The following is a 23,861-nucleotide window of genomic DNA, read 5'->3' as shown; positions in this document are numbered from 1 at the left end:
GAGTGAGTTATGTGTACCACACAGTTCTAGCCCTGCTTTGTAAACGTTAAAATTTAAAAGTTTGGCGGTTATATATTTTAAAGTAAGCTACAATAGAATTGCCCAACATATGGATTTAGATCATTGTGATGAACAATGCAGAAGTCTTAATGTTCCAAATTGGATAGTCTACCCGTGTAACCCATGGGAAATATGGCAGATCTTTTCACAAACTATTGGCAGGAGGCAAGAAAATGCAGCTTGATTTGTTTTGTGAGGGACCGTACGGTGCACCATGGGCGGCTCCAGAAAATGTTGATTGCCATCGGTCGAAATGTATGTAACTGTGTACAAAAATGTAGGCTATATCTGCACACAAAATGCTTATTTTTGAAACACAAAAATCTATATTTCTTTATTCAAATATCTTTGATCACCCCTTTGTCTGATTGAAGGAAGGACGAAATTTACATTTTTGTTTTGCTGTGACTCCCCTGAATGACCACTGAGTGGCAGTATAGATATTCGATATATCTTCATGTTAAAATAACGTAATGATCGTGTAATTTCGAATCAAGAAGTACAGACTGCTCACCAAGCAACATTTTTAATCCACGTCCATATCTTCAATAGTAAATGCCAGTGTTCATCAAAATAAAAACATTAATTTTTGAATAGATATTCAGAAGCAAGCGATCATAATCATGCTGCATTGTCTTCCCAAAACACAGTCCTATGATCATTTGGGGGATTTGGATACCTCCAGACCCCAGAGTGGTTCAACCTGTAAGGTTAAGCTGTTGCCAGTGCCCTCAGAATCCACCATATCATTTTCTGTCCTCTCATTTCTATATTTAAACTCCTGCTGATCTGAAACTAAGCAATCCATTGAGGCTGACTGCGTTTTCATTGAATGCGTATGGCTCTGCGTTTCTGTGGGAATGGAGCTGGATCCGACAGGGTCGTTCTGTCTTGGGCTGGTGAAGGCTCCATGGTGGCCCTTGTCCTGTGCGATGCTTACATGGGCACAATGCGTCATGGGTGTCAACGCACCGAAGGTGGTGTCCAGCTGCTGTGGAAGCAGGCCGGGAGGCGTGGTGGAGTGAGGAAGGGGTGCTGGAGACCGGGTGTGGCCGGTGCCAACCTGTCTGCTCAGAGAGGGATGGGACTTACTAAGACCTCCGGAGGAACACAGAGGAAAGCTGCTCATGGCTGACAAGGAGGTCTTATAAACCAGCCGGAGTTCAGGACCATGGCCAGGGAGCCCTTGGCAGAGCGGGCCGAGACCCGGAGGTGCGGGCGGGCCTGCTGCTTGGCCGGCTAAGTGGCTCATGTAAGGGGAAGTGGGCGGGGTTCTGGAACTCTGTAAGGGACCCTGGCATCGACTCTGAAACCTGTGCTCGGGGCCCGTCGGGCCGCTTTCAGAGCAACACTGGTGCACGCACGACGGGGGGATGGAACCGGATGGGTGGCAGAAATGCTTCCCCTTCTGGCCCAGAGGGGTACTGTCGCGGGCCTCGGCGCAGCCCCACAGGTTCCTGGCCGGGTGGCTGACGGGCTCATGGTGGTGGTAGCCGGTAGGCCAGTTGGGAACACTGTAAGGGACTTGGTTCTGCCAGTCGGAAGGGGTCCCGCCGGTCGCGGGGACCATCTGTACGCCATAGGAGCACTTGGATGGCAGAGAGGTTTGATGCAGCATGGTCACATGACTCTGCAGGAAATGCATCATTTCCTGCAGCTCCTTGGACAAGTTGGATACCTCTTGATTGAGGCTGGACATCTGCGAGGGAAAATTCGTTTTTGTTTTGTTCTCAATAATTATACAGTGCTGCATGAATCCATTAGATCTATATATTTTTTTAAACCCTACCTATAGGATGACTCATTACCTAACATCGTCCCCTAACTTTTATTTATCTTTCCTGAGATGAATATCCCATCTTACTTTTAAAGTTATTATATTGATAATAAAAATGCTTAGGTCCAGTTCATTAAATATATGACATTTACAAATATCATAGCTTTAAGCAATATTAAAAAGTAGATTTATCCCATACCTCTTTGTTTAATTTGCCGATATTCTGTTTTATATCTTCTGTTTCTAGCAGCAGGTTAGCACTTATCTGGTAAGGGTCTGTAAAAGAGAGAAAAAACATTGATGACGGACAGACAGAGAGACAGACAGGTATGAATTCATTTTCATCGTAATAGACCATTGGCAGTATTTTCCTTTGGCTGGAGAGTTACCTTTTTCATTCGTCCTTGCCTCATTGTGCTCCACATTAAAATGAAAAGAAGGACTGTTGTCCTCGATTCCATCCACCACCCTTGATGATACAAGCAGATATATAGAGTTACATGATGTGCTCAAGCAAACAAGGTAAGTAAAAATCCAGATAGAATTTCAACCAGGGTCACCTGGGGCTGAGGTCTAATGGGCTGACTGAATTCAGAGTTGGATCGAGCAACTTGTTGGTTTGTCGACAATTGAAATCCAGGTCTTGAGAGATATTCAGCATCGGCGCAGGTCTGCCCTCCTCGTTGATGAGCAGGAGCGGTGAGGGTATTTCACTTCGACCGCCGCCCTGGACAGGGGAGCGACATACGCGGAGGGAGTTGATGTGACCAAGCTCCTCCCCCAACAGGTTACTGAGGCCGGGCTGGCGAACGGGGCTTCCCATTCCGTGCAGCAGGGGCACCCCCCTGTGATGAGGGAGCTCCACGTCTTCACCTTTCTCTGCGTGGTCTGCGCCGGAGATGATGGGCACCTTGCGCTCCCAACCGTCTCTCTCCTGGGAAGGAGATCGTTGGAGAGATTGTGTGAGATATTTTGTTGTTGTTTTCGCCATCGCTCTGTGATACAAACATGAAACAAGTCATCTTATTGTTTATCATTATTTTGCAGAACATAACAGATTGGAATGTTGCTCCATAATGTTCCTGATTTTACTGAAAGCGTTTCAAAGAATGGGACATTACTACTGCATGGACAGAACCTAATTTATTTCAGGAAACTCAGTTATTGCAATAATAGCCAGAAATGCTGCCAGATACCTACCCACGCCATATTCTAAACAGCACAACATTTAGCAAATGATTTGGTCTCCAACCAAATGCATACTAGCAACTTCTGCCTCACTTATAATCATCCCATTCTGCAGTGTGACACCTTTCAGATTTGTCACATCAAAAGATATAATTGGAAGTGGCAGTGGTTTGCACTTGATTTGAGAGAGTGACTTACGGTAACACCTTAGGGTGTAATATTTGAGAGTTTGTCGACGCGGGGTGTAAAAAGCCTCTTTAAATAAAGCACCAAACACATGCATGTGGAGATAAAGAAGTGACTCAGAAAGGCAAATGTACCTGTGTTGGCCTGGGGGAGCGTGGGCATCTTGTCATTCCCTGTAGGGACACAGCTAGAGTGAACCCCCATGCAACGAAAACTTAACTGAATAATCATATTTTTCTGTGAGGGTGTTTGTGTGTGTTTGTGTGTGTGTGTGTGTGTGTGTGTGTGTGTGTGTGTGTGTGTGTGTGTGTATGTGTGTGTGTGTGTGTGCGTGTGTGTGTGTGTGTGTGTGTGTGTGTGTGTGTGTGTGTGTGTGTGTGTGTGTGTGTGTGTGTGTGTGGAAAAGGTCTTTACAACAGAGCTGCTGTCACACAGCACGCCTCCGCAGTGGATTCTGAATGTGGGCTCCTAGTTCTGATATTTTGCAGCCTAGGGATAGCACACCAGCTAACCCTATCAACCCAAATACAAAATTGTTGTGTGTGTGTGTGTGTGTGTGTGAGAGTGTGTGTGTGCTTATGCGCATGAGTGCGAGTGCGAGTGTGTGTGCGTGTGTGTGTGTGTGTGTGTGTGTGTTTGCATTTGTGCATAAACATGTGCATTTGTGTGTGTGTCTGTGTGTGTGTTTGTGTGCGTGTTCATGCATGTGAGCACATGTTTACGTGTGCGTTCTTGCATGTGTTCACATTTGTAAGTATACGTTTGTGTGTGTATGTATGTGTGTGTGTGTGTGTGTGTGTGTGTGTGTGTGTGTGTGTGTGTGTGTGTGTGTGTGTGTGTGTGTGTGTGTGTGCGAGTGTGTGTGTGTGTGTGCGTGTGTGTGTGTGTGCGTGTGTGTGTGTGTGTGTGTGTGTGTGTGTGTGTGTGTGTGTGTGTGTGTGTGTGTGTGTGTGTGCGTGTGCAAGTAGTGCATGTAGGAGCTCCTCTCACGTCCAGTTCGCTGCCGTCCCGCAGGTTGTAGGTGAGGTTGTGGTGGATGTCAGCGCTGAAGCGCCTGCCGTACTCGGGGTACATCCGCAGCACCTCCCTCAGGGCCTTGACGCTGATGTACTGCAGGTCACAGTAGGTCAGCGCCTTCACATCAGCGTTGGTCTTGATCACCTGGTCGTTGCCCGGGAGGTCGGCCCCGATCAGATCTCCTTTGCCTGAGGGGGTCGAGTGTTTAACTTTAAGTCGAACGATTCTGGGTTAGTTCCTGTATGGTTACAGCCAGGTTTGTTATTGATGAATGCACATATGCTGATTTAGGAAGATGTGCTGATTCCGGTAGAGATTTATCCAACCAGACCCGACGTCCGTTTTAGTTATCCATGTCTGAATTGCTATTAGACTGCTGCCTGCTCCTATGCGTCTGAAACTAACAACTCAAGGGCCTGTGTCCGAATAGCATGTTTTTCTATCACAAAGGCGCTGGCACTGGGAAGCACTGGCATGAAGCATTGAAAATAGAACGGCTGCATCCTTGCGCTTTGTTAACCATTTCAGCTCCTTCGCTCAACATGGTAGCAATTACTTCTTGTTATACAAGAAGTAATGAGCAACGTATGCAGACACAAGCAACGTATGCAGCGTTACAGTTTTGATTTGTGAAAGCAAATGGATGTAGAGTCTATAAACCTCATCTTTTCTGAAATGAAAGGTTTGCCTGAGACGTGACATCATCTGGGATTGGGCGACGCCGGCAGTATTTTCTCTGAAAAGTTCACATATTTTCAACCTGAAGGAAAAAAGCTGAAACTATGTGGAAAAAGACGGTGGGCGCCTTTCTCTCTGTCAAGGCCTGGCCAAGGGCCTTGAGTCGCTTGGGACAAAAGCCTCCGCTAAACGCCTGAATGGTAAATAAGAAATGGAATGTAGGACGAGTAGGCGATGAGAGTGATTCAGCTGGATTTTTTTTTTTAAACCAGACTAACCCAGAATAGCGAGAACCATGCTGTCTTTGAGCACCTCAAGGGAGCCCGAGCAGACAAAATGGTTGGCTTGTAGGGCGTCTCCCTGGCGGATGAGGTACTCCCCGGGCGCACAGAACGACGTTTTGATGTGCAGCGAGAGCGAGCGCAGACACCCCCGGCTGGCGTGCTCGAACACGGGCAGCTGCAGAATGTCTTTGTTCAGATGCATGGCGATGTCCGCCCTCAGCTCGTCCGGGAAGTCATGGAGGAGCTGAGAGAGGGAGAGAGAGAGAGAGAGAGAGAGAGAGAGAGAGAGAGAGAGAGAGAGAGAGAGAGAGAGAGAGAGAGAGAGAGAGAGAGAGAGAGAGAGAACGAGAACGAGAGAGAGAGCGAGCAAGAGAGAAAAGGAGAGAGAGTGAGAACAAGAGAGAGAGACAGAGTGAGTGAGAGAGAGAGAGAGAGAGTGAGGGCAAGCAAGAGAGAGAGAGAGAAAGGGAGAGAACAAGAGAGAGAGAGGGAGAGAGAGAGAGAACAAGAGAGAGAGGGCGAGCAGTGATGGCAAGCAAGAGAGTGAAAGAAAGGGAGAGAGAGAGAGAGAGAGAGTTATAGTGTGCAGATGGCGTGAACATTTGAAGCTTAAACTTCAAATTCATGTTTCCAAAATTAAATATGCCCAAAAAAATGAATCCAAATATTTGAAGGCATAGGTTACAAATGGTACTAATTGCACGTACAAAACTTGTATTTTTACATTTGCATGAATTTATATATTAAACAAAGATTGAAATGTTAAATAAAAATACATTTCCATAGTGTTTGCTTTCTAAGCATTGGAGGAGTTATTTTCATGTGGTCTCCTGGAGAAAAGGAAGAGTCCTATTAGACACAATGAAATTGTGTGAAGAGAATATACAACACGTAAGATTATCTGACACAATGATAACGAGTATATAGAAAGTGTAACAAAAGAGCGTCATTGAAAAAGGTTGCAACACCGACCTTTTGTTTAGCTGGACAAAGCATCCAGTCGATCTAATACACTGTCAATTGACAACTGTAAAGCCTGGCGTACTTTCCTAGTTGCACTCGGATATTGGGATAAGCTATACTGTAGAGAGAGCAGTGCAAAAACAGCCACAAAGTGTTAAAAGAAGCTATCACCAAACTAGTGTTTGTGACTGCGAGCTTCGGCGATGAATAAATGATCTCGGTGGCGGTAGCGAGGGTGTTGATAAGCACTGCTCCTCACCTTCTACCCCCGCAATGATACCGGCAGACGCTCTTATAGGTCTTGTGGACCAGCTCCTTCTCCTTGATCATATGTGATGTGCAGCATCCCTCTAATGGTCTATACTGAAAGGCACGACGATTGCTAATCTACCTAAATATTCTGATAACGTTTGGGAATCCGGGACTCCCACAAAATTTATTCGGCAGTTTATTTGACAGAATTACAAAACAAAACTGTCAAAGAGGGTTTTAAAACAGTTAAATACAGTTTGACACATTTGCACAACATTTTAATTTTGAATGTTATTGAGATATTGGTTGCGGTAATTGTACGATTGAGATAGAGAGCCAAGAGGAAAATAGAATTAAACTTCGTAAGACAGAAGTTTTATTACGACGAGGATAACGATGGATAAGGGTGTGTGTGAGACTGTGCTAGGGTGGTTGACTCCCAGCTAGAGGGTACTGGGTTCGATCCCCAATTCTCTCACCCATAGGCAACCTTGAGCAGTACCTGTCACTCAAACCCCTCCACATCCATTTGAATGAAGCGTGAAAAAGCTGATGAAATAACTAGTATAATAATTATTATCTGCCACCAACCTCGTTGGCATTGATCCCGTTGTTGACGGACCAAGTGGCCTGAAAGTACTCCAGCATGCGCTGCTTGAGCTGCTGAGGCAGCCGGTGGACGCGGATGAAGTCCTTTAGGTCCTTCATGCGCGTGTGGTACAGCGACCGCCGGGAGTACATCCTCTGGATGATTGCCGTCACGTTACCAAACACCACCGCATGCATCAGGGCTGGACGGGAATCAGAAAGGAAAACCGAGGCAAGACGCTTGTAAAAGGTTTTAATGATTATCCAAATGCCAATAATGCCTGTTTCTTGTACGGCGCTCTAATAGTACTCAAAGACGCTGGTCAGGTGATAAAGATTCCAAAAAGTACCAAAAAAGTGTATTCAAGCAGCAACGTGTGGCAGGAAAATCCAAGGGGTAGGGGGAGCTGTGAAACAACGACCTTTGACTATTTCGGACCAAACTCACCGCCCATGAGCATGATGCAGATGGAGAAGATCTTCTCGGCGTCTGTGTTAGCGCACACGTTGCCGAAGCCCACGCTGGTGAGGCTGCTGAGGGTGAAGTACAGCGAGGCGATGTAGGCACTGGCCGTGGAGGGGCCCCCGCTGGTACTGTTGATGTACGGAGTGTCCAGCCGCTTGCCCAGCTCTTGGAGCCAGCCTGGTGCGAAGGAGAGGAGAGGAAGGTGTGGGAAAGGGCGGGAAAAGCGAGGGAGGAGGTAACGAAGGGAGAGATGAAAACAGAAAGGGAGACGGTAAGGAAGGACGGAAAGGAGGGAGGAAGGATGAAAAGGAAGGAGGGAGGAGGGAAGGAAGGATGGAAGGTTAGAAAAAAAAGGAAGGAAGGAAAGTAGAAAGATGAAAACAGAAAGGTAGACGGTAAGGAAGGAAGGAAAGGAGGGAGGAAGGATAAAAATAAAAGGAGGGAGGAGGGACGGAACGATGGGAGGATAGAACAAAGTTTGTTTCTGTGTGTGTGTGTGTGTGTGTGTGTGTGTGTGTGTGTGTGTGTGTGTGTGTGTGTGTGTGTGTGTGTGTGTGTGTGTGTGTGTGTGTGTGTGTGTGTGTGTGTGTGTGTGTGTAAGCTGGCGCTTGGCCAACCAGCTGCTTGTGCCCGGAGTGGCAGCCACCAAGGAGGATAACGCAGTCGCCCCATACGTTGATATCAAGTACCACACAGTGGGGGGCCTGGATCTCAGGGTACAGCCTCTGCTCTTCACTTCCTCTTTGCAAATGAAGGGAAAGAGCTGGCGGAGCACTCAGACATCTGACGCAGGGTGTGCTTTGAGAGTCTTACAATATGAGGCGATATGCCATCCAAGAGTGTCAGTACATCCCCTTCCATCTGTGCTGATTAAGGCTGAACACTCTCATGAATTGAAGCACCCTCTTTCACACACACACACACACACACACACACACACACACACACACACACACACACACACACACACACACACACACACACACACACACACACACACACACACACACATCACTAATGAATGCTTGTCAAAGAAGTGCACAGTCACACACACACACACACACACACACAGTTCTTGGTCATCTAGTTTAGTGATTCTGAATGTTGGGGTCGACAAACTCAATACCCTTTTGAGGGGGTTGCGAGAGGATTACCAAAAAGTATGTTTTCTGTAATTGTTTTCTTCATGTAATACAGCAAAAACACTTTATTCAAACTACCAGAAATAGCTTCTAAGTATGCCAAAGTTCATAGGGTCTCTGATAAATAAATAACATTTACCACCAGTGGCTCACAAAATTGAAATGCATCACCATGGTAACATGTGCCTGATTTTCCCCAACGTGTAGGGCTGATACGGCTCACTCCTAGTGCTAGCCTAGGCTTGCTTGGCTAACGTGGACCACTTGATTGTTTGTGGTGGTGGTGCTGGCGGAGGTGGTGGGGTTGACCGTGGTTGAGTGACAGGTGAAGATTGAGAAATAGTGAGAGAGAGAGAGAGAGAGAGAGAGAGAGAGAGAGAGAGAGAGAGAGAGAGAGAGAGAGAGAGAGAGAGAGAGAGAGAGAGAGAGAGAGAGGATGCATAAAGCGAGACCCGGGAGGAAACAGGGAGTGTGTGCGTTTGTGCTTATGTGCGTCCGTGGATGCCTGTGTGTCCACCGTCGGGAGTAAGTCAGGAGGGACAACGGGGTCGCAAGTGCCGGCCCAAATCATTCGAGGGGTCACAAGCTTACTAGTTCAAGAACGACTAGTCTAGACGGGACCTCTCCCAAAACTACTGACACACAAACCCATCCACACAAACACAAACCAAGACACTCACCTATGTCCCAGGTGACGGGGTCGCTGCTCTCGATCTCCTGCCGTCCGATGACGTACCACACGCAGGCCATCCAGTGGGCCAGCAGGGCGAACACGGACATGAGCAGGGTGAGCACCACGGCGCTGTACTGGGAGTAGCGGTCCAGCTTCTGCAGCAGCCTCAGCAGGCGCAGCAGACGCACCGTCTTCAGCAGGTGTACCAGGGACGCCTGGGAGTGGAGAGGGACGCGACACGAGAGGAAACACATGCCATCACTATTGTCCCAAGTTCAAGCGATTCATTGCTGAACTCAAGGGCGAAACAGAAAACGGTGGGGAATGATTGCATGGTATTGTCTGTGTTGTGGGTTTTCTTTCTGTACGGCTGCTATATGGCAGAGGGCACCGAAAGAGCAGTCTGACAAAAGGTGTTGTATTTCATAATAATAATAATAATAATACATTTAATTTAGAGGCGCCTTTCAAAACACCCAAGGTCACCTTACAGAGCATATAGTCATCATACAATTTTTTAAAAAACAAGACATTGTGGAAAAAGATAAATAAATAAACATAAGCAATAAGAAATAAATTAAACAAAAACAGGACAAAACAAAAAAAACAATCAAAACAGTGATCAGTTAGACGTTGTGTGCGAGTTTGAACAGGTGAGTTTTGAGTTGTGACTTGAAGGTTGTAATGGTGTCTGACTGTTTTATGTGTGGGGGGAGGGAGTTCCAGAGCCTGGGTGCTGAACAGCTGAATGACCGGGCACCCATTGAAGTGAGTCGTGATGTGGGGATACATAGTAGTCCAGCAGAGGTTGAGCGGAGGGAGCGGGAGGGAGTGTATTCTTGGAGGAGGTCACAGAGATAACTGGGGGCTAGGTTGTGGAGAGCTTTGTAGGTGAGGAGTAGGGTTTTGTATTGGATGCGGTAGTGTACTGGGAGCCAGTGAAGTTGAATGAGGACAGGGGTGATGTGGTCAGATGATTTGGTGCGGGTGATGATCCGGGCGGCTGAGTTCTGAATGATCTGCAGTCTGTTGATGAGTTTGGTGGGGAGTCCGGTGAGGAGGGCGTTGCAGTAGTCTATGCGTGATGTGACAAATGAGTGAACTAGGATTTCAGTGCTGGATTGGGTCAGTGATGGGCGGAGTCTGGCGATGTTGCGGAGGTGGAAGAATGCAGTCCGGGTGATGTTGTGAATATGGGGTGCGAATGAGAGGGTGTTGTCCAGGATGACGCCGAGGCTCTTGACTTTGGAGGAGAAGGGTACTGGGAATCCATCGATAATTATGAGTGGAGCTGGGGTGTGTTGTGATTTAGTGAGGGTGGATTTGGATCCGATGAGCAGGGCCTCGGTCTTGTTTCCATTGAGTTTCAGGAAGTTCCTGCTCAACCAGCTCCGGATCTCTTCCAGGCACGTGATGAGGGAAGTGGGGGGGATGGCAGCGGTGGGTTTGGTGGAGATGTAGACCTGTGTGTCGTCAGCGTAGCAGTGAAAATGGACCCCATGGTGACGGAGGAGTGTGCCCAGCGGGAGGAGGTAAGTGGTGAAGAGGAGTGGACCCAAGACTGACCCCTGGGGGACACCCAGTGAGACACCTGAACACCCGGACTTGTGGTTGCTTCATTCATGTGGATCTGTATTCCATTGCTATTCCATGAAGTGGATTTAGGTAATGGCAGCAATTTTCTACTGTTTATGGGGGGGGTTGGGTTTATATGGATCAGTATTGAATACAAGAGAACCGACAACATTTCTATAGAAAAGAAGGTTGAGGTCAAGGTGTGGGCCGCGCTAAAGATGTTGATACACAAAGAAGACATGTGCACACACCCACCCATGCAGATACAGTGCATGAAAATACTACATCAGTTTCAACTCTCACCACTGTTATGTTGAAGGCGTACAGGAGGTCAAAGGGCAAGGCTGCGATGAGATCAACAAAGAACCAGGTGTTGCAGTAGTGAAGAAAGATGGAGTGGGCATCGTACACCACTTGACCCGACTGGCTCACATAGGTGGTCCGGAAATTCAGTACGATATCTGAAGAGGAGAAATGTATACAGTAAGTCATATATAGATATATCAAAGCTAAACTGTATGTATCCAACTTGCTCTTGAAATTTCTTATAGCTAATATCTTAAAATTTGAAGAAGTGATTCAGTTTTTCATTGTTTTCCTTGCTAATGCACAATGAAGAAAATAAATACTACACTTGCTTTTTAGAGCATGGCATTAGCACTGCCTGGGATAAGGGTTCGATCCCCAATGGGGTAACCCATGCTTACAACATATGCACTCACTTCATTTTAAAACACTTTAGATCAAATCATCCATAAAGTGGCAAATGTTACTGTAATATATCATTGATCATTGTACAAATACATTTAACTGCATTCTTGGTTCGCTCTGAATGTGTTAACCTTATAAGACTATCTTTACATATGCTTGTTGAAGGAGGTGGGGCCCCATGACAGCTGTGCTATAACACTTCTTTTGTAGACTAAATTGGGACAAGGTGGAACATCTCTAATTACTATCTGTAACCGGGGCAACAGAGAAATCATGAGTGTACTATCTGTAACCAGGGCAACAGAGAAATTGTGAATGTGTGAATGTGAATACCCTCATCTTCGAGGGTATTTATAGTATTGTATTGTGTTGTGTCGTATTGAACATTCCGTAAGTATTATCCATCAACCTTTAAACTATTAAATATATACATATATATTATGTACAGTATATATGTATATATATATATATATATATATATATATATATATATATATATATATATATATATATATATATATATATATATAAGTTACGCATTAAGTTACTGAGCTGGTGAATAGTGAGTTGGTATTGTTATGATGAAGGTGTTTGATTTGGATATTACGACATATCCTGGATAACAAATACGCAAACACACCCTGCCAGGAGGCAAAAGACATAATGCTAATGAAAAACCATGATAATAAATAAGCGTTATTCAATCAATGGAGGGGATATAATAACAGTTGTGTAACAATCTGAGCGTTTACCTTATTTGTTCTCACAGCTGGAGTGTTTCTCGGTAAACTTGCCTTAACTCAGAACCAGGGCACTGCTGCCTCTATTTACCATCGCTCATAGCGGTCTCTTTTACTTCACCAAGCGTGAATTCAGTTTTGAAACATGTCATTTATTAGCAGGAAGGCTAATGTTCTGGATCAGAGACTCAGAGACATATGTGGCATTAAACCCAAAATAACCTTTTGGCTTTGCGCCAAACAACCTAAGCCCTAGCCCAGCATTAGGCTACTCATCTCTAAGTCTGAGTGAGACAACCAACAATGCCTGAAAGGGCCTCTGTCATTCCCCCAGGTGTGATGTTGATTAGCCACAAGCCAATTTCAAATCCTAACCATTAGTGACACCAGATGTGGGTCCAGTCCACAGTATAGGCGGGTGTGTTGATCCGCCAATCACGAATCTGGACGGACTGTAACGGCTAATCCTCATCACACCTGGGGCATCAAACAGGAGGCCTCGAACAGCCGTTGGACAAAGGCCGCGCCGGAGCATCCTGTGTCTCACCCAGAATGAAGAGCAACTCCACGGCGATGTCGCTCCCCGCGGCGCCGCGGGAGACCGCGTGGGAGGAGTCCTGCTCCCCGTGGGCGCCGCCCCCCTCATCGGGGCCCGTGAAGCACACGTCGTACGGCACGGTGACCGCCACGTAGAAGGTGGCCAGCAGGATCAGCCAGTCCCACAGAGCCTTGGAGACGCTGTAGTGGAGCAGGATGAAGTGGGACTTTTTCACCGCCGCCACCTTGTACTCGGGGAGGGAAGGCTTCTGGAACACGCTCTGAAGGGAAAACAGAACCAGCAGTCATAAACAAAACTACAAAGGCCAGCTCGGCAAGATAGAGTGAAACAACCTAAGACTCATTGTTGTTCTAGATTCTCGTGAACCCTGATCTAGGGACTATAGGCATTATCTGTCTATTTCATTATTTTTATCCATTCTATAAATGTTATAAAAAAACTGGCCACTTTATTATTTCAGTATCTACACTTTTTCCTGCTATCCAAGTAGGCCTATCAGCAAAATAATTCACTTCTTAACAGCAACCTGGATAACATCATTTTAATTCCGCGCACATCATGGACCAAAATTATTTTATCATGAATAGGAACAACCACCTCAGTGCTTACCACAGAACTTAATGGATGGGTTCAAAGGGTTTGTTGATAAATTTAGAGACGCATTACAAAGAAGAAGGAAAAACATCTCCCACGCACTTAAAGTAAAATGTATTAGTTGGGAGCAGTGACCATAGCCTATGTGGCAGTTATTTGATATTTTTCTTCAATAGCGAACATTTGAAGGGATACAGTGAGCTATCTGTAATTGGCTTAGAGTCCTTTTACATCGAAGGTGATTATTCATGGTGTTTTTTTTCACCAATGTAAAAGGATGGTTGACGGAGGTTTCTGGTTCTTAACGCACAATCCTCTTAATTCATCCATAATGTTAAACTGGTAATCCACGCCAACAGCCTTTTGATACACTATTTATTTAAAACAAAAGACAAAAAAAAGAAATATTAAAGATATAAAGATATATTTTTGTAAAAGGCATACGTTCATCACTAGGCTATAAAGGCTGAGTAATCCGTAGTTTCCGATTATAATCGGAACCTGCTACATATTCACATCGAGACTGATGTCAATAGTTTTGACGCAACGATTCGGTTTCACATCTTTTTTACTGTATCGCTACGCGTATGGTGTAAAGCACCTTAACCCAGAATTCAGGGGAGTTGTTGAATTCCAAATTCCTAATTTTGCGTAGGTCTACAGAATGGGAGTTTGCTTGGTTAGCATTTGCTTTCCGTTAGCCGCGCCTATTGACTTGCAGTGTTAAAGTAGCATTAGCTCCTGTACATGCTTGGAGGAAATAATTACTTTCCAAAGATTCCAATGTGTTCCAAAAATTAAACCTTCTTCAAAACAAATGGCCAGTAAAACATAACCACATTGTTGTTTGTCTACAAACACACATAATTCGGCACTATTTTCGGGTCTGGGATTATAAGGCCACCTGTGATTCACCACTGATTGGTTACCTTCAGCGTAGACTACCCAGCCAGAAGCAGAAGATAATATAGTATGCAGTCGTCGCTGCCATATTGCTGAACATATTGTTGGTGTGTGTTTATTGACAAAATGCAGTCTTGTTGTTACTGGCACTAATTTGAAATTGTCTTCCGGAGAGTCCTCACTCCAAAACCCCCCCTGATCAGTGAGCAGCACCAAGTTCCTGGGGGTTCACATCAGTGAGGATCTCTCCTGGACAACCAACACTACATCACTGACCAAGAAGTCCCAGCGGCGCATCTACTTCCTCAAGCTGAAGATAGCAAGAGCCCCCCCCCCAATCCATCATGTGCTCCTTCTACAGAGGCACCATCGAGAGCATCCTGACCAGCTGCATCCCTGTGGTATGGGAGCTGCACTGCTTCCAACCGCAAGACCCTGCAGCGCACAGTGAAGGCTTCTGGTTGGATCGTCTGTGTCCCACTCCCCTCCCTCCTGGACATCTACGGAACTCGCCTCACCCGCAAAGCAACCAGCATTGTGGGTGACCCCACCGCTCGCATAACCTCTTCAGCCATCTGGGAGACGGTGCCGCAGCCTCCGGGCCGGCTCCACCAGACTGGCAAACAGCTTTTTCAACCAGGCTGTCAGGAAGCTCAACCCTCTCCCCTCTCTCCCTTCCCTCCCTCTTCCCCCACGAACTCTGGACTCTGAAACCCCTCCCAAATGACCCCACTCCTTAACATTTCAATCTATTTTTATTTTATTTTTTTCACACCTTTGCACTATTTAGAATTTATTTATTGTAAATATTACTTATTTTATTTGACCTAATATTCTCCCTTTTCTCCTTATTTGCACCGTGGGTCGGAGACAAACGCAATATCGAATTTCTGGCACATATATTTGAATTGACTATATGTCTGACTCTGACTTTTGAATTTCAAACACATATTTGCAGATAGGCCTACCAGATTAAGACTTTTCAACGTCTCCAAAACCTGATTATCAGGGCGGTCCTATTACAAACTTTGTATTTCGATTACAGACTTGAGAAGTGGCAATTATTTTTACAAATGTATGGGAATATTTGCTGAAGAAAAAAGTTTCACTGGTCCTGTTTGATTAATTAGAGATCATATTTATACTTTATACTTATACTTATATGATTAATTGTATAGTGAATAGTCCACCCTTCTAAAGTGATCAGGGTAATTTATGATAATTATCCAAATCAAGATGCACTATAATTGAATTATATTCAGAGCAGCTCCTCTGTTTTAAAGGATAATTGATCGGACTTTGTTAGGCGTGTTTCGGACAACAGGCGGCCAATCAGAGAAAAGACTCACATTGGAGAGTTTCCCCTTGCCCCTCTTGGTGAACAAACTGGTCAGGTGTGAAAACGCTGTTCTTCCTCGTTCATGAGCCTGCGAGAAATGTGTCCGGTTGTTCTTTGCGCTCTGGTGGGCAGCATCTGAAACACCTGCATTGAGAAAGGCACAATAAATTCACTATGGAAATCTGTGTCACACACACAGAGGGTCATTCTCATCTGTTCCTTGTCTCCCAGAATTAGCGCTGTACTCTGAACCATAAGCGCCTGAGGACCTTGTAAAACCTAGAGGGTCATTAGCAGGATGATATGTCTCACTGTTTCTTCTGCTGTTATGTTGGCTCTTCCCGTAGGAGTCGCTGACGTCTTTAAAGGAGAACAGAAACAGGACCACCTCGCCCTTCTCGTTCTTAATTGGCACAATGTCCAGGAGGCACCAAAATGGACTTCCTGAGAATGACAAAAAAAAAAAGGAGAAATGGCTATTTGTATAGTTCAATATTACTAACTGCTGTTTTGTGAGTGTTGATACTTGTTTTTCATGACGTTTATTTCCATGCGTTTTATTCAACGTGTTTATTTTTTGTTCTTCCTGAGTAGAAGCTCAGTGAGTGAGGAAGATAATTGAATGTGAGCGAAGAAAGTGTTTTCCGCATCAATCATCACCATTCTTCTGGTAGAAGCGGACCTCTCCCTGGTACTCCTGTTGGCTCTCGAGCGCTTTGTCCACCTGCGCGATCGCCCGCTCGCTGGACTCATCGCCGTGCAGGAAGCGACACGCGCAGTTCTTCTGCATGACCTCAGTGCGAACGAAGCCCGTCAATTCGCAGAAGCCGTCCGAGCAGTAGACAATAGGGTAGCCATGGCGACCTTGAGCGTTTCCCAGCAAAAAGTTGCTGTCTGTTAAAAGAAGAGAGCTAATGATTTCAATTATAACACCAGAGAGCGGAGAGAGGTTGTGAGGTTATGAAACGAGAATTACTCACACACGCACACATACACACAAACACACGCACACACACGCACACACACACACACACACACACACACACACACACACACACACACACACACACACACACACACACACACACACACACACACACACACACACACACACACACACGCACGCACGCATACACACACGCACGCATACACACACACACACACACACACACACACACACACACACACACACACACACACACACACACACACACACACACACACACACACACACACACACACACACACACACACACACATAACTGATGAATACGAATATTGGAGTTAATCAGATAGAGTAGAATGCAAAATGTAATCTTGTACCTGCACCGCCCTAACGTCCCTGTACATTATGATTAGGGTTTTTATAGAGTAAACCCTTAATGATGAAACAATATATGGATCAAAGCTGGTTGCTATGACGACATGTAATTACTCAGAGCTTGTTTCCTTGGTGTTTGGATTTGTTTTCAGTGTCTAACAACAAAGACAAATGGTTTAATCTTAATTATTGGAAATGTGTCCTTAAATGGTCTCTACTCAAGATATGTCTCTATATTGATTCCTATAAATTAAGTCAGAGCCCTCCAATGTGTTTGCATTCACCAACATATGAGGACAATTGTACCTGCAGAGTTCATTTGGGGAAAGACATCTAATAATTCAGAGGAACTGAAAGAATACATTTTACTATAAAGATGATACTCCATTGTCAATACAACATTCTAATTAGTATCACAACAATTCTAAATAGCATTAAATAGTTGGCAAACACATGATCCACCAAGGCAGTATAAGACCGATGACTGATATGTTAAATGACACTGATGATACGGTCTTTGGCCTTCCCATGACCCTTAGAGACCAGAGACAAACCAGGAGCTAATCAACAAAAGTACTGCAGTGTCCCATTTCACCTGTTTAAAAAACACCAGAACTACATTGAAAAAAAAAACAACTCACACTGATGTAAAGGTTTTTTTAACCTGAAACCAAGGTCTTGGTGGTATTAGTTTACTGTAAGACATTTTACCTTGTGAATTATCGAGTGCATTTATAAGGACCCTATCATAGTCACAGTAGAAAGGTTTCACAACGATATTTTCATCACACCTCCTATTCCTATAAGAAAAGGAAAACGTCCCCTTAACCCAGTGGAGAAACAGCAGTAACAAAAGGTCAGTAATTAAATACATTGTTGACAAAAGCAACAATTTAGTGTTTAAAGACTAAATAAAAGGCTTAATAAATGTATACAATGATGAATACAAATGATTAATGTTTATTCTGCATGTATACGTGTCTAGTTATTAGCCCACACAGCCAAAGAAACATTACCTAACAAAAAAAGGAAAAGGTGGAAAAATCTAACATCATACTTGGCGAGAACATCACCTGATCAGTGAGAAAGAAGAAAATGTGACTTTTTTAATGTTGCCATAGCGATGTCTGGAGAAAGGCATAAGGCTGAGCATATGATGCTGATTGGATAGATAGATCGATCGTGTGTGCAGAAAGTGCAGTTTAAGCTCACTCAACTATTTGCTTTTCTCCATGTGATATTCTCCATGACCATGAGAGTGGTTGCATAACACAACTATGTTTTGAGAGATGATCTATGTTCAATAGAAAGAACAATTGATGGTATAAGATTTTGGCCATTACGTAAATTAGGTCTGAAGTTCTTTGTAGTATAATCCATGGTCCTTGGTTTTGTCTTTCTACTTTTCTGTAACTAGCTGAATCCTTGAGGATTTATTCTTGTTCTGTTCATCTCTTTTGAACAAATGTGTCCATCCATCTATCATATGCCTGACAGTTGCCAAGCTTATTGTCTGCTTAGCCAATTCAATATCCTGTATAAGGCAATGCTGGTTCGTCCCTTCTATTATCTGAGGAAACCCTGCAAACTCAATAGAAATGCATTCTAAAAGCTACCTGCTGGGTATGGAAATACAATCCAGAACTAAAAATAATGCCTGGAGATGTCATGGTTTCTATAGATTCATGATGGTTTCCCCACCTAACTGACCAATATAGCCTATATAGGTGAGGTAGGAGGATCACAGCTTCTGCTACTGGGAACAGTTGTTGAATTTAAGAATTTAAATTCAAAAGAGGACGAGAAATGAGAAACATGGTACATGAAGTACGTTCTATGTATGGTCCATTTTGCTCTCACGAATCTTTAGTGCGTCATCTGCAAGCACATCTCTCTCCTCCCCCCCCCCCCCCCCCCCCCTCCCCTTCAAGACAAACACAGTAGTTTATCCACAGAGACAACACAAACCATAAATCCACCTATTTGGGAGCCGGAGGAGCGCTATGATTTCACCGCCCACACGCAGGCAATTAAAATCGAGCCGGCTACGGAAGGTCGGAAGGATCGGGATCTAAAACGCACCAGCGAGATGCCCTTGCACGGTGTTGGTTCACCATTATATAACCATATCTTTGCATATCAAATAACCTTTTTGAAATGAACGGATGTATAAAAAAGCAGTGCAGTTTCAAATGGACTGTATTTGTTGATGTGAATGAGCCTCTTGACCGAATGTTAACCGATATGAATAATAGATTTACTTTCCAAGAGCACGCAGCGGTTGGCGGATGGGGAAGCCACAGGGAGAGTTGATTGACCCACGTTTAGCCTCTGCATCATTTATTGTTCTCAATGTCTCATCTGTTCATAGGTCAGTGCCGTGTCATGCTAAGAGCTTGGAACTCAAGAGCCTCAGGTCCTCACCACTGCCACATACTGTATTTGTTACTCAATCGAGAGCAGAGTTTACGCCATGGTACCCTGCAAGAAGGAGACGTTATTTTATTATTACACGCGTCATCTGAGGTGATCTCAGGTTTACGGTTAGGGTCCACCTTCATTTTCATAGTGGATACATGCCTCACTTTTATACTTGTTAAGAATCTTTTTCCAGTAGTTTTTGAAGTCTTTATAATAATAATAATAATAATAATATCTTTATTTATATAGCACCTATAAGAACGATGGTTAACAAAGTGCTTTGACATAAGACATTTAGGAAGAGAATAAAAAGACGTCGTCATTTAAAAGCATGTCTATAAAAATGTGTTTTAAGAAGTGAATTAAAAGTCGTTACTGATTCAGCAAGCCATATCACCGTGTGCAGGTCATTCTAAAGCCGATGCGCCCTGGTGGAGAATGCCCGATCTCCTCTAGTTATGAGCCTCGACCTAGGAACAGTAAGGAGGGCCTCGCTAAGGCTGGGTCAGCATATCTGTGAGGTACTCGGGGGTAGACCTCGACAAGCCTTAAAAGTGATCAATAAAATCTTAAAATCGATTCTAAAAGAGACAGGGAGCCACTGCAAATAAGCTAAGACAGGAGTGATGTGATGTCGTTGGTTCAAACCAGTGAGAAGCCTAGCCTCCGAATTCTGAGCCAACTGGAGGTTGGAGAAAACAGGACTGTACAACTTTGTTAATGTGAGGGATGAAATTGAAGTCTGAATCTAAAATAACACCTACGTTTCTGGCAGTGGGCTAGATATTACTGGATAATGGGCCGAGACTGATGGGACTGGGGATGGTGGTAGGCGGGTTGGACAGTATTATTTTGGATTTGGTGTTGTTAAGTTGGAGGAAGTTATGGGCCATCCAGTGGTTCACGTCTTTGAGGCAGTCTAAAACTGCAGCCAGGCTTCTCGGATTGTTGGGTCTCAGCGGGAGGTATATCTGTGTGTCACCAGCATAGCAGTGAAAATAAACATTTAATTGGATAATTTGGCAGAGTGGGAGCATATATATTGAAAATATAATAGGACCTAAAACGGAACCCTGCGGTACACCATAGGCTATTTGGGTTGTAGAGGAAGAGTGGTTTCCAATGGTGACCGCACAGGTTCTGATAAAAAAATAAGAATTTAACCAACCAAGTGCGGTGTCCTTGATACCAAAAAAGATTTAAGACAATTTATTAAATTGTGTATCGTGTCGAAAGCGGCACTTAGGTCTAAAATAATTAAAATTGCACTCTCTTCTCTGTCAGTAGTTAAAAGCAGGTTATTGGTAACCTTGAGGAGGGCAATTATTTTGTGCCATAAAAGATAAAATCTGGGAGGAAACAAATTTTTCGAAAACTTTTGAGAAAAATGGAAGTTTAGAAATAGGTCTAAAATTATTAAGATCAGAGGGGGCTAGGTTGGGTTTCTTTAGAAAAAACCCAACTTAGACCCCTTTTTACCATGTTACACGTTTTAATATCTTCATCTAAGGCATTCCACATGTTTACTCCTTTTACGATATACATCTTTGTTTTACATTTGTTCTTATCTTTATCTTTGTAAACATTAACATTCTCCTTAGTTCATAGTACTTGCTCTGTATAATCTGAAACAATTTCTGGATACAGTCTGGAACTCTCCTGTTTTTACTTTTTACATTATTTGCATTGTTTTGAACTTCAGTAAGTAACTTCAGCATTTGAGTTTATAAATAATTTTCATGCAAATATAATGAACTTAGGTTTTTTACATTTTAGAGACAGCTTATTAATATCAAACCATCGTTTTAGGATTTTCAGTTCTTCCTCCACTGTTTTCAAAAGCTGCCATAAATCACCACCAGAACAAAATTAATTTGTATCACCATCAAACAGCGGTCAACAATTTAGACACATTTTTCAACAATTTAGACACATTACAGATTTTGTTTATGTACAGTAAAAATAGTTTGGATCCGAGTACTGAACCTTGTTGAATCCCACATGTTACTTTCATTAAATCAGATTAGTCATTTCGTATTTGTACACACTGCTCTCTGTTGTAAAGATTGTTACCAAGCATTGTGTGATATACTCCTCTAGATAGATACGTTTTTTCATAAGTATTGTATGATGTAATGTGTCAAATGCTTTTTTTAGGTCTATTTTTCCTTGACGAAGTCCATGACTACCATTCTGGTGGATCGGTTTGATCGGAAACCATATTGGTGGTCACTCAGTAAGCTTAGAGTTTAGAGGAAGAAGAGAGATGGGTGTATAGTTTGAAAAGGAGTGCATGTCTCCATTTTTATAGATGGGTATGAACTTTGCTATTTTCATTTTGTTGGGAAATATGCCTGTTTGGAATAATTGGTTACATATATTGGTTAACGGTTTTGCTACAGATTCTATAATTGCTTCATTGAGCGAGAGAGATAAAATGAGAGAGAGGGGGACACAAGTGGCGAGAGAGAGAAAGAGAGAGAGAGAGAGAGAGAGAGAGAGAGAGAGAGAGAGAGAGAGAGAGAGACACACACACAATCAAATGGCAGCGAAGAGAGAGAGAGGGGGAGAGAGAGAGAGAGAGTGAGAGAGAGAGAGAGAGAGAGAGAGAGAGAGAGAGAGAGAGAGAGAGAGAGAGAGAGAGAGAGACATAGACCAAGACAATAAGGATAGGAGAGTCAAAGAGAGAGAGACACTCCTCACACTGAATTTATTGTATTATATAGCACATGATGGTGAGTCTGACCCATATACCCTCTCACGCTGTTGTTATCCATAGTCCTGCCGACAAGACTCAGAAACATAGCCAAATAGGACTGGTGGAAGGGAACACAGTAAGTTTCACTCACAGTGGCGGCATACAGAAACACCCTGGCATTAACTCTCAGAAACAAACACACTCACACACACTTGCATGAACTCTCACACACAATCACACAAATACATGTAATATCAATCTTAATATTCGAGTCGTTTTGCCTCTTCCACATCAATGATTACGACATTGAAGATTCCGGGCTTTGGTACATGTGATGCTGTGGCTTGGGGTTATTCCAATGTGCTCATTTGCCTGTGTTGATCATGTCGGGGCATGGAGCATCCTGATAGGTAAGCTACGAGTGTCTCTTCAGCCACAATGCACCTGCTGCTCCTTCTCTACTTCCCATCCCCTGCAGAACAGTGGATTGTTGTTGTCGTGACATACTGCACCTACCATAATATTGTTGCAAATGTCTTTATATTCATAGGAAATGAATAATGAAAGAAGAATACATTAGTCTCTTTATTTTCGGTGTGAATAAAGAGCAGAGGCTTATTATACTAGCAGATTATACTGGTTGATTTTAAGTTTGGGGTTTGGGAATTATTCACATTCTGGATGTTACACAGCTAAGCTTTTTTCATGTATTATGTAACATGATTCATCTAGTTTGATTCAGCACCAATCTTACATCTAACACAGGTCAAACTGTCATGTTGATATCAATCAATATGAATATGTATTTCCTGATGTCTGTTTACCAAGTACCAAAGGAAACCTATGAAAATTAAAATAAATGTTAAATAAAACTGTTAAACGTCTTGGATGTCTTGAAAAGCAGAATATAAATATAATAAAATTAAATACAATTAAATACAATTAAATTAAATTAAATTAAATTGCAACCAATACTGATAATGTATCCTAGCATAGCAGGTGGCTGGTGTGTGAGCAGTACTTACGGGTTCCGTCAAAGTGGTTGGCGATGGTGTCCAAGAATGTGTTCTGCGGAGCGAGGAGGCCTTTCATCACAGGCATGTTGAAAAGTGCCCCCTTGGCTCTCAGAAAGGTGCAATAGTAGTATAAGTAGTAGTAGTAGTAATAGTAGTAGCAGTAATATTCTCTACACAAGTCCCTCACTTCATCCCTGAAAAGGACCTGAACGAGAGCTCCCGAAACTCGCCTCCGTCCTGGTTGCCACGGCGTTGGCTCTCAAACTCTTGCCACTGCCCTCAAGCTGCTGGTTGTCATGGCTCCGAAAGGAGGGCTTTTACTCAGCGTTCAGCCCAGAAAGATGAGCGTCAGATGGGCCTCCCTTCTCCTCAGCCTGCTATCTCTGCTCCCCTCCTGATTCTCCTCACTCTGTTATCTCTGATCTCCTCCTGGTTTATCTCTCTCCTCACTGCTATCTCTGATCTCCTCCTGGTTCTCCTCACTCTGCTTTCTCAGATCTCGTCCTGGTTCACCTCTCTCCTCAAACTGCTGCCACTGCTCCCCTCCTGGTTCTCCTCTCTCCTCACTCAGCTGTCTCTGAACCTCACTGTGACCACAATGCTTCCACCATTCCTCTCTCTCTCTCTCTCTCTCTCTCTCTCTCTCTCTCTCTCTCTCTCTCTCTCTCTCTCTCTCTCTCTCCCGCTCCCTCTCCCTCTCTCTCTCTCTC

The 23,861-nt window shown here is 44.0% G+C and overlaps 1 protein-coding gene across 1 annotated transcript; it reads right to left on the bottom strand.

The window, feature by feature from the left end:
* Positions 1-570: 570 nt before the first annotated feature.
* On the bottom strand, positions 571-23,512 carry kcnh4a (potassium voltage-gated channel, subfamily H (eag-related), member 4a). Its single transcript, XM_060039175.1, has 16 exons — positions 23,161-23,512; positions 16,356-16,589; positions 16,008-16,139; positions 15,706-15,839; positions 12,848-13,118; positions 11,153-11,310; positions 9,282-9,489; positions 7,442-7,636; positions 6,997-7,196; positions 5,185-5,434; positions 4,202-4,416; positions 3,346-3,384; positions 2,398-2,771; positions 2,227-2,306; positions 2,037-2,113; positions 571-1,759 (listed from the first exon to the last, which is right to left on the bottom strand). Exons 1-16 carry the CDS (start codon positions 23,234-23,236, stop codon positions 719-721), a joined length of 3,684 nt encoding a protein of 1,227 aa, XP_059895158.1. The 5' UTR covers positions 23,237-23,512; the 3' UTR covers positions 571-718.
* Between the last annotated feature and the right edge of the window lie 349 nt (positions 23,513-23,861).

Source organism: Gadus macrocephalus, chromosome 2 (assembly GCF_031168955.1).
Source record: "Gadus macrocephalus chromosome 2, ASM3116895v1".
NCBI lineage: Eukaryota > Metazoa > Chordata > Actinopteri > Gadiformes > Gadidae > Gadus > Gadus macrocephalus.
This window is presented reverse-complemented; position numbering and strand designations above follow the sequence as displayed.

What these genes read in the sequence shown, in the direction of transcription:
- kcnh4a (XM_060039175.1), bottom strand. Translation starts at nt 23,236, where the DNA reads ATGCCTGTGATGAAAGGCCTCCTCGCTCCGCAGAACACATTCTTGGAC. An exon ending in CCGCTTCTACCAGAAGAATG is followed by an intron (nt 16,140 to 16,355) that starts GTGATGATTGAT and finishes TGTCATTCTCAG; the next exon opens with GAAGTCCATTTTGGTGCCTC. An exon ending in CCCCGTCACCTGGGACATAG is followed by an intron (nt 7,637 to 9,281) that starts GTGAGTGTCTTG and finishes CCTTCGCACCAG; the next exon opens with GCTGGCTCCAAGAGCTGGGC.